The sequence below is a fragment of the Caloenas nicobarica genome, chromosome 7, assembly GCF_036013445.1.
Source record: "Caloenas nicobarica isolate bCalNic1 chromosome 7, bCalNic1.hap1, whole genome shotgun sequence".
Classification (NCBI taxonomy): domain Eukaryota; kingdom Metazoa; phylum Chordata; class Aves; order Columbiformes; family Columbidae; genus Caloenas; species Caloenas nicobarica.
Genome location: NC_088251.1, coordinates 15,428,592 through 15,441,153, shown reverse-complemented (window position 1 = coordinate 15,441,153; position 12,562 = coordinate 15,428,592). Strand labels below are relative to the sequence as shown.

Sequence of the window (12,562 nt, the reverse complement as noted above, 5' to 3'; positions counted from 1 at the left end):
GACAGGCTTAGAAAAAAAAATATTTATTAGTTGGTCTTAAAAAGGCTCCCTGGGGTGTGCCTGGGGGCAGCGTGTCATCCTCTGCCCCTGCCCTGCCGCAGAGTTGAGCTGGGCCATGTGCTGACCCGTACCTGTGCTGGCAAGGGCAGCACCTTCAGTGGGAATGCAAAGCAGCAGCTCTGCTGCCTTTCCCCAGGGCTGCCTGCAGCCACCAAGGAGCTGAGAGCAGGCGTCCAGGCACCCACACTGTCCAAACAGTTTCCCATAACACCGGTCAATGGTATGTGCCAGCACCAGCCTTCCACAGGGTGCCTGGGTCAAAAGGAGCCGTGGTGGCAGAGCGGGTCCCCTGCACGCTCCCCTGCCTGCGAGGAGGGACGTCCACAGTACCGGGGCTCAGATGGCCAGGAGCGGGGTGCGCTGCTGGGTCACGCAGGGAGGCAGGTCCCAGCTCAGTCCCGTCCCATGGGGCAGGTGAAGAGAGGGCAGCAGGACACGGGTGAGCCAGTGCCTGTGGGGAGAGAAGTGAGATGGCAGCAAAAAGCTGAAGTTTTGGTGCTTTTCAGCTCTATAAGAGCTGAGCCTGGGCTGGCAGCACTCAGGAGGGATGTCAGCCCAAGTCCCTGAGCTGCCATGACGGCTGAGCTCCTCAGCCGTGGTTCTCTTGGCAAAGGGGTGGTGGGTTGGCCGGAGCTGGTCACCAGGCAGGGCTGAGAAGCCACAAGGCAGCTGGTGCCCAGGTCCTCCAAGCCTTGTGAAGCCCAGAGCAAGGCACAGCAGGAGATGCTCACCGTCTTGCTCTGCCCCAGCTGCCTAAGGAGAGCCCCAGTGTCCCAGTACCTCACATACCGCTGAGTGACCACCTTCCTGAGCAGGAGCATACCCAGGGCTTTACCTTGGCACATCCACACCCAGGAACACCTTCCAGTTATCCCAGCTGCCGTAACTGTATGGGTTCCTGAAGACCTGCAGGCCAGGGAGACACACATCGCATCTGGCTCTGCCCCGGCTGGCCCTCCTGCTCCGCACGCTGCACTCACCTTGCCTTTCTTCTGCAGCCTCTGCCTCTCCTTCCTGTTGATGTGCCGCTCAATGCTGGTTTCCCCGCGGGTGATGAGGGCAGCATGCCACAGCGTGAGGGCACCCAGGGCCAATGCAACAGAGCTGGGGACAGCAAGGGACAGCAGGTTGCACACAGGTCTTCCTTCCCTGGTGCCACCCCTCTGGGGGGCTGAGGATGTGTCTCTGCACCCACAGCTCTGTAAGCGGTTGGCTCATTTAATCTCCCGTGACAGAGAGCCAATATCTCTCATCTGTGGCCCAAAAGCTGGCAGGGCAGGGACATTTGTGCAAAAGCGAGTCAGCCCAGCCCCAGAGAGGTAGAGGCAGAGCAATGTCCCAGGGCAGGGGGCTGCATGCCACTTCTCCCAGCACTCTCGCTCCCAGCCCCTGGGCATCCTCACCTGCACAGCACCCAGAGGTAGACCACGCTCTTGTGGAAAGCTCGCTGGCGAAAGGAGAAGGTGGGCGGTGGGGTCTGGTAATACGTCTGAAACAGGACCAGAAGGTGACAGGATTACCCAAAGTGCATTATAGCTTAGAGCCAGACAGATTGCTCACTGATGCAGAGCTCAGACAACTAGAAAGGACTGTGGCTGGAACCAACACAACAGCCGGGGTGATGGGAGGCAGCCTGAAACAGCCACGAGACAGATAGACACCTGAGAGCTGGCACAGGGGTGAGAAGCAGTGGGCTGGAGGTGGGGGACAGAGAGCAGGACACTGCACCACACCACAGCTGATGCTCAGGGCAAGATGTGTGCGCGCTGCTGCAGCCTCCCCAGAGAGCAGGACCTGAGCAGCACATGCCAAGCAGCTGCCACTGGCTAAAGCCGCTGGAAGCTGGTACACAGGGAAGCAGACCCCGAGCTGCTGGAGGCAGTGACCACAGCAGAGCTGCCCAGCCAGCCCCAGCTCTCTGACATGAGACGAGCACAGGGGCTGGTTCTGACTGTGGGGTGCCCATGGAGAGCAGGGCCCCAGGCAGGACCCAGCCTGCAGAGCGGCTCTGCCCCACACTGCCTGGAGCAGCTGGGGGACAGGGAAGTCCCACCTGGTTGGCAGCCACCTGCAGTCTCTCCTTCTCAAGCAGTTTCATTCTCTAGGGGGATGGAAAACAGGGCACCAGTTACGTGTGTCATAGAATCATTTTGGTTGGAAGAGACCTTCAAGATTAATCAAGTCCAACCATTAATGCAACACTGGCACTAAACCATGTCCCTAAGAACCTCACCTATGTGTCTTTTAAACACCTCCACGGATGGTGACTCAACCACTTCCCTGGGCAGCCTGTTCCAATGCCTGACCAACTCTTCCCATGAAGAAATGTTTCCTAATATCCAATCTAAACCTCCCCTGCTTCAACTTGAGGCCATTTCCTCTCATCCTATCGCTTGTTACATGGGAGAAGAGACCAATACCCTCCATGCTACAACCTCCTTTCAGGTAGTTGTAGACAGTGATAAGGTCTCCCCCTCAGCCTCTTCTTCTCCAGGCTAAACAGCCCCAGGTCCCTCAGCTGCTCCTCATCAGACTTGTGCTCCGGACCCTTCACCAGCTTTGTTGCCCTTCTCTGAACTCTCTCCTGCACCTCCACGTCTTTCTTGTAGTGAAGGGCCCAAAACAGAGGAGAGGGCCCTTCCCCTCCACCCCCCGCAGGACCAGGGCAGCTGGGGGCCTCACAGCAGGAGGGAGAGGGGAAGCAAAGTCACCACAAGGCCAGGCCTGGTCCAGCCTTGTTCTGCAAGCTCAGCCTGGGTAGTCTGGGCCGCCCTGGTGCACGGCAGGGCAAGGGCTGGGGCCTGCCTGCTCACCTCGATGGCTGCGTAGGCATCCCGGAACATCTCCCAGCCACTGATGCTGCAGTAGATGCAGCCCATGGTCATGAACAAGCAGAAGGAGAAGAAGTAGCGGTGGTTGTAGTGTCCCACGCAGTTGTTTAGCCAGGCTGCCACTGGGGTTAAAGGTGTGTAACCATGACAGGCCACGGGTCCAAACCCACCCCCAGGGACCAGGGTGGTTCTCTGACCCCCAGCACGCTTCCCCATGCCGACAGGCTCAGGAGAGGAGCAGGGCAGGGAGAGAAGAGGGATGCAGGGCCGGCTGCCCTGGGAGAGTGCTGCAGGTTAGTACGGCAGAAGGATACGGCAGTGGTGGTCCATCTTCAGCACGCACCTGGGAGGAAGGAGAGCAGTGACAGCATCAGTGCCAGCGCAAGCACTGTGTTTGGGAGGAGGCAGGCAGCTCCCCCAGCCCTGCGTGCTGTGCTGGAGATGAGGTGAGAAGCCAGCAGAGCAGAGGGGAAGGGGCCCTGGTCTCACAGCATAGTGAGGGGCAAGGAGAGGGGTCCCAAGGCTGCCCTAGGCGCTGCGGTGGGCAGAGGGAGGGAGCCCTACCTGTTGCAGATGCTGCAGTGGTGGGTGCGAGCCGGCTTGGGGGCGATGCATTTCCTGCAGATGGAGACGCCGGTGAGATCATTCTTGGCCTGCACACAGGTCAGAAGGGGTTTGTGCAGCCAAGCACTGCTCCCCATGCTGCTCCCCTCCCCTCCTGCACTGCCCAGCCTGGCTGCCCCAATCTGAGGGAGGCATCCAGCTAAACCACCACCAGGCTGGTTTAGCTGTTCCCAGTGACCATCTGTAGCTGGTCCTCAGTGCCCAGCTGGGAGAGGCTGTGCTGCCAGTCAGTGCCTCACCTGTGGTGGGTGCCCAGGTGAGGTGGTGATGGCCTTGTAGTAGTGGAAGACGATCATGATGAGGTTCCAGTGGCCGTAGGCCAGATGCCAGCAGATCCAGGCAGGTGTGTAGGTCTGGAGGATGAGGGGCAGCAGGCAGATGTACACAATGGCCACGATGGAGCTTGTCAGCCCGATCACCAGTGCCACAAAAACCTATGGAAAAGGGGCCTGGGTCACCACAGCAGGCAGCACCTGCTGCGTTCTGCCTGGGCAGAGGCATGGACAGGATTTGGCCACGGTAAAACAAGCTGAACCACAAGCTGAGGTCCCCACTCCCTTTCTGCCTAGAGCACAGGAAGCCCTGAGACTCAGCTGCCCCAGCAGCATGCTCACCCCAGCCCAGTGAGGGTACTCACCACGCCAAACCACCGGGTGACGTGGTCCACCAGCCAGTAGATGGGCTCGAAGAGGGAGTCGAGCACCACGTCGCTGTTGGTGAAGGAGTTGTAGAGCAGGGAGCGGAGGCAGAGGTGCCCGTAGTGCCACAGCTGCTCCGCCTGCCGTACCAGCTTAAACCGCCGCCGCCGGCCCAGCCGCAGGCACTTGAGGAGCAGGCGCATCACCGCTGCAAACATCCGCTGCCGGCTCCTCATCCCTGCTGTGCCACGCCTGGGGGGAGAGGAGCTCAGCGTGGGCAGGCCACCCCGCTGCCTGGCTGCCCCTCAGGAAGGGTCTTCCCTCCCAGACGTGCTGATGCCAGTCGTGCAGCTCGCTGCACCGACTCTGTCGGACACCTGTCTGCACAAGGATGCAGAGCAGGGGGAGCTGAGCCCAGACTCCTGGAGGCTGTAGGGCCACTGTCGCTGGGACAGCTTTCTGCATGGACTGAGGGGCACAGGCCCCTCGGTGTCTGGGCTCAGATACTATCTGGTCCCATCTCATCTTTCCTGGCGGGGAGGGGGCTGGGGGAGCGACACAGAGAGTCTGACTCAGAGGAAACCAGAGAAGGCATGAGCATCCAGGATGCTGGGCCAGTTCCAGGGATGACCCCAGACCCAGCCCTTCCCGACAGGTTTGTTAATGGGGGAACTTGCACAAGACAGATGCGAGGGAGCCAGGCCAGGATTACCCCTCCTCCCCTGATCCCTCTCCTCACCCCCAAAACCCTGAGTCTACTTCACTTCGACCTCTGAACCAAGTCTGCACCTTTCCCAACCTCACAGCCCCATTCCAGAGTCCCAACACTTTCCTCCTTTCCCTCCCCTGGATCCACCTCAGACACCGCCATGCACTGGCAAAGGAGCAGCCCAGGGGCAGCCCCAAGCAGAGGCAATGCTGTGAAGTGCCCCCCTACCTGCTGAGCCCCTCGCCCCACCTGAGAGCCGTGCTGGAAGCAAGGAGGAACCTGAGCCAGCACAGCAGCCGCGAAAATGATCTGCAGGGTTATGGCCCCCAGGCCTCACAACAGGCAGAGTCCATCAATATTAAGCAGTGAGGCTGCCCCAGGTCCTGCAAGACACATTCTGAGCCCAGGCCAAGCACTCACGTCAGTGTGGTGCCAGACAGCGGTGCCACACTGCAGAGTCCCTCCAGTGGGGACCCTGTGCTGCTGTGCCAGCTGCAGAATCGCCGGGCAGCAGCAGAGAGGGCAAGGGCTGGAGCTACAGCATCCAAATGGGCCATCCGAAGGAGCCAGGGACTCCCTTCCACTCTGCCCATGTCTGGCCAGACAAGCATGGGGCTGACCTCAAGGCTTGCAACAGCCAGACATGAGGACACCAGACCCACCAGGCCACAGGCATGGCTCCTGCCCAGCTTTCCTGTACCCTGGTAAAGGAGGTGTAGGATATGCAAACCTCAGTGCTATGCCCTTCCCCATATTTCCCCTTGACTCTGCTAAGAGCTTTCCCCTGAAACACATCAGGTGCAAAGTGGAGCGAAAAATTCCTGCTGAGCAGCCTTTTGGGGACACTCGTCCCCATGTTTTCAGTGTCGTAAGAGACAAAATGCTGCAGCCAGCAGCAGGTCTTGCAGCCAGCCCTCCCCTCCGAACACACTGCACCTCCTTGCCCCTCAGAGAGTTCCTCACCAGCAGCTGCTGAGCAGACAGCCCACAGTGGAGCCAGCCAGCCTGCCACAGGGCAGGACCCCCGTGTCCCCAGGCACCTGCCCGCGGACAGTGGCACGGCCACAGGGATGAGGCTCCAGCAGACCCCGGCAGGCACTGGGGTTCCCGCCCTCACCCCTCCCCACATCCCAGCAGGGCACTGACCCCACGGAGATGGGACAGCAGCCATCAGCACAGCCAAGACCACAGGCAACACCACAGCCCTGGGGGTAACCTTCCACCTGGCGCTGCCCGGGCACAGCCAGGCCCCGCTGCCGTCCGTCCCGCCGCCCGGACCCAGCCCTGGGGCACCCTCCAGTGGCGCCCGGCTCCGCAGCACCCAGCCCCGCGGCGCCAAGACACTCTCCGGCACCCAGCCTCGCCACGCCAGGGCTGCCCAGGCCACCAGCAGAGCCCCCGCACCCGGCCGCACCGCCCCCGGCCCCGCAGCACCCCCGGACGGCCGCTCCAGGCCCAAGCACCGCCCCCGTCGCCTCCCAGGCTCACGGCACCCCCCGCCCCCGGGAGCCCCGCGGTCCATCCCAGGCCCATGACACCCGGCAGCAACAGCCCCGTCCGGCGCCGCCGACCTGCCGCCCCGGCCCCGCCGCCCGCCGCCTCCATGCCCGGCGGCCGCCGCGCTCACGGCCCCACGGGCAGCGCCCGCCGCACTGCGCCTGCGCGCCGGCCGCGCACAGCATGCCGGAAAGCGCCTCTGCCGGCGCCGGACTACAACTCCCAGCGGGCAGCGCGCTCACGGTCCTCTCCTGGCAGAGGAGAGCCAATAGCCACACCGCTTACAGCGCCACCTTACTGCCGAGGACCAATAGAGTGAGCGCTTTCTGCGAGCGAACTGCCGGCAGCGAACATGGCGCCTCCCGCTCGGTACTGCGTCCCCGGTGAGTGCGGGGCCGGGCGGCCGGGGGAGGGCTGGCCGGAGAGGGGCGGTGGGGTGCCCGGGGTACGGGAGGGGATGCCCGGGGCTGGGGGCGGGCCCGGAGTAGCGGAGGGAGGTGCGGGAGCGGGTGGCCCCGAGCCGAGGGCCCGCGGGAGGGGGCCGTGCAGAGGGGCTGTACCCCGGGGGTGCAGGGGAAGACTGACCGGGACGGGGGTGGTGTCCTGCCCCATTGGGCCGGTCAGCAGCGGGCACCGGGCCCGGGGTGTGGAGGCCGGGTCCCCCGTGATGCACCGTGCCCTGGCAGCGTCAGCCCTTGAGTACCGTCCCTTAGGCGAGCGGCTGTGCAGCGCGGAGGAGGCCACGGCTGGCAGCGGCACCTACACCCGGCACGGCTTCATCTTCTCCTCGCTGGCCGGCTGCCTGGAGAAGAGGAGTGAGGACAGCGGGGTGAGCGCAACCATGGCAAGTGCCACCTTTCCCCAGAGCTGGGTGCCGAGGCTGTACAGCCCATTCCCAACTGGGAGCTGGGCTTCAACAGTGCCTGCTGTGAGCCTGGTCCTGTGTGACCCCACGCACCGGCCATGCCCTGAGCTAACAGTCCTGTCTGCTGCCCTGCAGCTGCCCGTTGTGTCGGTGGTGAGAGATGCTGAGTCCCAGCTCCTGCCCGACGTGGGTGCCGTGGTGACATGCAAGGTAGAACATGAGTGTGCTGCAACAGCAAACCTCACAGCCTGTGCGCAATCTGCCCTGTGCCAACCTTTCTTCCTACACACGTATGCGGTGGGGTGAGGAGCCCTGGGTCTGTTGATACCATCTGCACAGCTCCCAGCAGGGCAGAGGCAGCCCAGTAGCTCCCTTGGGTCCCTTGCTCACAAAGAAGCCAGATATTGGCACAGGGGACACCTGCCCTTGCTGCCTGCCCCAAGGTGGACATGGGCTGAGGGGAGGTTTTTCTTTGCTCTCCCTTCCAGAACTCTTTCTGGGGCAGGGTGCATGGAAGGCCATGCCTGGGGCAGCTCAGAGGAAGGGTGTCTCAGACCAGGGTTTAATTTCCTTGTAGTGCTGATGGTGGGAAAGGGACTGGGGTCACAGCAGGTGACCTTATTCATGGGTCTTGAGTTGCACACATATCATCTTCCTCACCTGGCTTGCTGCCAGGTCTCCCATCTCCACCGCCACTTCTTTGGTCACACGGAGGGGGAGGCTGAGTGAGACATGAGCTCCCTACATCCAGCCCTGTCCTGCCTGCACCCTGCCCTTTCCCTGCCTGGTGCCCTGGGGTGAAAGCCGGCCTGTGCTGGCACCGATTCCCTTTTTTCTCCTGGTAGGTTTGCAGCATTAACTCCCGCTTTGCCAAGGTGCAGATCCTGTACGTTGGCTCCACACCACTGAAGTCCACCTTCCGGGGGACCATACGGTAGGGAGAGGGCTGGGTTCCCCGTGGGACGGGGTGCTCAAGTGCCCCATCCTCAAGGGGGGAGGAAGGCTTTTCTGGACAGCACAGCCGGCTGTCCTGGCAGGAGCTCTGCCTCAAGCACTGGGCAGGCGTCCAGTGAGTCCTGGCCAATGCCCAGGGAGGCTGGGGCAGCTCCTGCTGTGGGCTGGAGGGTCGCCTTTGCTCACTGGCACTCAGATCCCTCCGTCTCCTTTTTCAGGAGAGAAGATATTCGAGCCACAGAGAAGGATAAGGTCAGTGAGGCTCTGCTGGTGGTTCTTTTACTGCAGCCACCCCCTTCCCTTCTTTTTGCTGGTGAGGGACACTTGTCCCACTGCTGACAAGCACCCTGACACACTGCGGTTTTGCCTGCTCTCTCCTGTGCAGGTAGAAGTGTACAAGAGTTTCCGCCCTGGTGACATAGTCCTGGCCAAAGTCGTATCCTTTCCCCTCCTGGGACATCAGGTTTGCTCCAGTCACTTCAGGGAGGCCTTTCCCTTAACCCCTGCCTAATCAGATCTCGCTGGGGGATGCACAGTCCAACTATCTGCTGAGCACAGCGGAGAACGAGCTGGGTGTAGTGGTTGCACGCAGTGAGGCAGGTAGGGACGGGCCACGGGACCGGGCTCAGACAGTCCTGCCTCATCCCCACCCGAGGGGCACCTGATGCAGCCTCCTCCATTTCCACATGGAGGAATGCAATTTGGGGAAGAGGAATCACTGACGTGTGGTGTCCCTAGGGGTGCAGATGGTGCCCATCAGCTGGTGTGAGATGCAGTGCCCACGGACGCACACTAAGGACTTCCGGAAGGTGGCCCGCGTGCAGCCCCAGTTCCTGCAGACCTAGCAGCACCCTCACCCCAGGACCCCCACAGGGACCTGTGGGGCGAGGGGCTGCTGGGCTGGGGTCCGTGAGGCCAGAGCGGCCCCTGCGCTCCAGCCTCCTTCACACGTGCAAGAGGCTGGAACAGCCAGACAGGCCCTTGTTTGCAGGATGGATTTTCTGTTTCTGAATAATAAATATTTTTTGAGAGCTCTGTGCTCTCCTCAGTTACAGCCCAGAGGGGAGCTGGGGCTGCCAGCAGTGCACTGGTCCAGCTCCTATAGCAGGGCTGTCAAGGGGGACAGCTTCCCCAGCACTGTGGCTGGGAGGAAGCACGTGTTCCCAGCCCACTACCGGGGAAGGGAAAGCCCAGCGGCTTTGCTGTAGTGAGGCGAGCAGCACAGAGCTCTAGCTTGCAGCTGGGTGGTGCTGGCGGCAGGCACTCACCTTGCCAGGTTCATTTACCCACATCTGTGTCAAGCACAGAGAACAGCTTGTCTCCCTGCCACGGCACTGATAACCCATACAGGCTGCGGCTCAGCCCCAGGCACTGCATCTCCTCCGAACCACACATGCACTGCATGTCCTTGGGAATAGGGTGTGCCGCAGCCAGAGCCTCAAAGCCACCGAGCGGCAGGGCGTCACCCTATCTGCAGGGATTGCAGAGCTGTGCTTTGCTGCCCCAGCCCCAGGCACCTTCTGCACCCGTGTCTGTGCCCAGCAGCAACATGCACGACAGGAGCCCAGGGGAGGTGCTGGGTGAGTCACCTCCACGCACCCAGAAGCACATGGCGGAGAGAAGCAGCGACACCTCATAACTGCACATAATTCCTTTATTGAACTGGAACGAGACAGCTGCTATTGTCAGACAGTTAACACTGACCCCTGCAAGCCCAGGCTCATGGCGCTGGCAGAGGGGAGGCCACAGCGACAGGGCCACACACACGCAGGATGGGGCACAGTGGCACCTGCTTCACTAACAGGACTAGGATGGGCTTTGGCTGGGGGAAAGATGTGGTGGACACAAACCTCCAGACAACAGGCTCTCACCCTTGTCCAAAAGCAATAAGTTAAAGCAGGGGCTGGCAGAGCTAGGTCCAGAGTCGCAAGTACCACCCTTGGGTGCTGTACCACATGCACCAAAATACAACCCTTTCAGTGTCTGTGCGTCCCAATCCTTGTGCCACACACCCACAAGGGTATGGGGTACCCATCTTGATTGCTGTGCTCACCCCACTGCTCCCGGGATGACTAAATCAAGCAACAGAACTACAGTAACCAGGTGACAAGAGCTGCCGAGGAAGCAAAGCAGAAGAGGAGCCTGGCATGGCAAGGGATCGCTCAGCGCGTCCCCCTGCAGACAGGGCCTGAGGGCTGGGATCTCAGCGGGGAAAGGTGTGCGGTCGCTGCCTGGCAGAGCCAGGGCTCCCTCTCACACCAGCCTTCCACACGCACAGCCCCTTGCCCCGGGCTGTCTGCAGAGGGGAGCCTGGTCCCGAGGAAACGGGCCTAATCCTGGGGAGCTGCTCCAGCTCTGCAGCTCCAAGTTCCTACGGCTGTGGGGGGTGTGCACAGAGGGGTGGGGGGATGGTGGGGGACTCATCTACTACATGCTAGCCTGCTGCCCGCCCTCACTTCTTGACCTTGCCTTGAGCAGCAACAGCCTCCATGGCCTTGCGCACCGTCTCCTCATCCCCCAGGAACTGCATGGGCTTGATAGGTTTCAGGTTCTTGTCCAGCTCGTAAACGATAGGGATGCCAGTGGGCAGGTTCAGCTCCATGATGGCCTCTTCTGACATGCCTGCGAACACAGAGGCACTGTCACTCATGGCCCTGCTCACACAGTGCCAGCTGGGGCAGCAGGGAGACCCCAGATAGCCCTGCAGGGCTGACATACCTTCCAGGTGCTTGACAATCCCACGCAGACTATTGCCATGGGCAGCAACAAGGACTCGCTTTCCTTCTTTAATCTGGGGGACAATTTCCTCATTCCAGAAAGGCAGAGCCCGGGCGATGGTGTCCTTCAGGCTCTCGCACGTTGGCAGCTGGTCCTCTGTCAGGTCAGCGTAACGACGGTCCTGGGAGAACAGCCACACTCACTCTGCAGCCCAGCACCATATGGGAAGGCAGCAGCAAGGCCTTCATCCCCCCATCCCAAGTTCTCTGCCCGGGGACCTGGCTACATGTAGGCAAAGCTGAGCTTGGAAGCAAAGAAGTGCCTTTGAAGTTTGAGCCTGTGCTTGGCTACATTTGCAGCTCTGAACCCCTCCTAGAGAAAACCACACATCACTTGCTCTGGGCGAAGAGATCAGAGCAAACACCCATGCACGGGTCACTGGACTAATCGTTAACAGAGGTATTGTCCATTCCGCTTTGCATCTATCTGTGCAATGCCCAGGGGTTCAGCTTCTCTGGGGAGGAAGTGGGACAAATTCAGCCCCACACCAGCCAGCACCGCATACAACAGTACCAGTTGCTGCAACGGAGACAGAAGAGACCTTGCGGAGGAATCCAGACCACACTGCAGGGACCTAAGGTGGGTTTTAGGAGCCTCCCAGCAAGGCAGATGAAGACCAATAGGTCTTACCTTGCTGATGGTGCTGTAGAAGGGGTGATCGGACTGCATGGGAGGTGGAGGAATGTCGTACGAACGCCTCCAGATCTTCACTTGCGCCTCACCGTGCTTTGCCGCCGTCTCAGCCTTGTTCAAACCAGTAAGAGCCCCATAGTGCCTCTCGTTCAGGCGCCAGGTTCGGATAACGGGTAACCACATCTGATCAATGGCATCCAGCACGGTCCAGAGGGTTCGGATGGCTCGTTTCTGTACCGAGGTGAAGCAAATGTCGAACTCGTAGCCGGCATCTGGAAAAGACCGGGGAAAGGGGGGTGGGGGGGACAGCGGGGAGGTGAGTGCCAGGTCTTATGCAACCGGTGAGGGGCCAAGGGCGGCGGCCTCGCCGCGCTGGTACCGGTGGCGCCGCCAACTCGCCCTAACGGGTGGGCCAGCGGCGGCGGGGACGCCACCGTTACCGGAGAACCAGCCCTCCCCGGTACCTGGGGCTGTCTCCTCGGTACTGGAGCCCCCTCCCCGGCACCGGAGGCCCTCCCTCGGGCATCGGAGAGCCCCAAAAACCACCCCCGCTAGGCCCGAGGCCGCCGCGCGTGGCCACACACCCCCGTCCCGGCCTAACCCACCCCCGTCCGCCTTTCACCGGTCACCGGTACCTCGGAGGGCCTCGCCGCCACGCCGCGCCTCTTGCTGACCGGCGGGGCTGAGATCGGCGTCGTACCAGCCGCTGAAGCGGTTCTCCAGGTTCCAGGCGCTCTCTCCGTGGCGGACGAGCACGAGGCGGTACGCGGCCATGGCGGCGGAGCGGGGAGCGGGACGGGCCGGTGCGCGCGCGCTGCCTCCTCACGCTGCTGCCGCGCGCGACTGACGCTACCGGCGTGGCGTCGCCCCGCCCCTCCCCGCGCGGCAAGGCGGGGCCTGGCGCGCACGCGCAGAGCGGCGGGCGGGCGGAGGCGCACGTAGCGCATGGCGCGGCCGGGAAGGGCGGCGCGAC

General features: G+C 62.0%; 3 protein-coding genes across 4 annotated transcripts; 1 reads left to right on the top strand and 2 right to left on the bottom strand.

The window, feature by feature from the left end:
* Positions 1-312: 312 nt before the first annotated feature.
* ZDHHC16 (zinc finger DHHC-type palmitoyltransferase 16) lies at positions 313-6,504 on the bottom strand. Its single transcript, XM_065638492.1, has 11 exons — positions 6,434-6,504; positions 4,153-4,405; positions 3,755-3,949; positions 3,456-3,544; positions 3,206-3,234; positions 2,874-3,007; positions 2,114-2,161; positions 1,464-1,549; positions 1,041-1,164; positions 896-966; positions 313-511 (listed from the first exon to the last, which is right to left on the bottom strand). Exons 2-11 carry the CDS (start codon positions 4,387-4,389, stop codon positions 397-399), a joined length of 1,128 nt encoding a protein of 375 aa, XP_065494564.1. The 5' UTR covers positions 4,390-4,405; positions 6,434-6,504; the 3' UTR covers positions 313-396.
* Positions 6,505-6,664: 160 nt separating this feature from the next.
* EXOSC1 (exosome component 1) lies at positions 6,665-9,209 on the top strand. Of its 2 annotated transcripts, none has more exons than XM_065638809.1 (8): positions 6,665-6,742; positions 7,073-7,188; positions 7,360-7,434; positions 8,070-8,158; positions 8,397-8,430; positions 8,564-8,614; positions 8,694-8,778; positions 8,917-9,209. In XM_065638809.1, exons 1-8 carry the CDS (start codon positions 6,712-6,714, stop codon positions 9,021-9,023), a joined length of 588 nt encoding a protein of 195 aa, XP_065494881.1. In that variant the 5' UTR covers positions 6,665-6,711; the 3' UTR covers positions 9,024-9,209. The 2 variants fall into 2 exon arrangements, with proteins under 2 accessions (XP_065494881.1, XP_065494880.1); XM_065638808.1 differs by having other exon boundaries at positions 7,073-7,203.
* Positions 9,210-9,814: 605 nt separating this feature from the next.
* Positions 9,815-12,469, bottom strand: PGAM1 (phosphoglycerate mutase 1). The gene is made up of 4 exons (XM_065638807.1): positions 12,225-12,469; positions 11,587-11,861; positions 10,897-11,077; positions 9,815-10,800 (listed from the first exon to the last, which is right to left on the bottom strand). Exons 1-4 carry the CDS (start codon positions 12,361-12,363, stop codon positions 10,631-10,633), a joined length of 765 nt encoding a protein of 254 aa, XP_065494879.1. The 5' UTR covers positions 12,364-12,469; the 3' UTR covers positions 9,815-10,630.
* Positions 12,470-12,562: the final 93 nt, after the last annotated feature.

Excerpts from the sequence above, each read along its gene's own strand:
- ZDHHC16 (XM_065638492.1), bottom strand. The coding sequence starts at position 4,389 with ATGAGGAGCCGGCAGCGGATGTTTGCAGCGGTGATGCGCCTGCTCCTC. Across the intron at positions 3,008-3,205 it reads GAAGATGGACCACCACTGCC|CCTGGCTAAACAACTGCGTG; the intron begins GTATCCTTCTGC and ends CCCCAGTGGCAG. Across the intron at positions 512-895 it reads CTGGGTGTGGATGTGCCAAG|GCACTGGCTCACCCGTGTCC; the intron begins GTAAAGCCCTGG and ends CTCTCCCCACAG.
- EXOSC1 (XM_065638808.1), top strand. The coding sequence starts at position 6,712 with ATGGCGCCTCCCGCTCGGTACTGCGTCCCCG. Across the intron at positions 7,204-7,359 it reads GCGGGGTGAGCGCAACCATG|CTGCCCGTTGTGTCGGTGGT; the intron begins GCAAGTGCCACC and ends GCTGCCCTGCAG. Across the intron at positions 8,159-8,396 it reads ACCTTCCGGGGGACCATACG|GAGAGAAGATATTCGAGCCA; the intron begins GTAGGGAGAGGG and ends CTCCTTTTTCAG.
- PGAM1 (XM_065638807.1), bottom strand. The coding sequence starts at position 12,363 with ATGGCCGCGTACCGCCTCGTGCTCGTCCGCCACGGAGAGAGCGCCTGG. Across the intron at positions 11,862-12,224 it reads TGGCGGCGAGGCCCTCCGAG|ATGCCGGCTACGAGTTCGAC; the intron begins GTACCGGTGACC and ends GGTCTTTTCCAG. Across the intron at positions 11,078-11,586 it reads TCTACAGCACCATCAGCAAG|GACCGTCGTTACGCTGACCT; the intron begins GTAAGACCTATT and ends CTGTTCTCCCAG.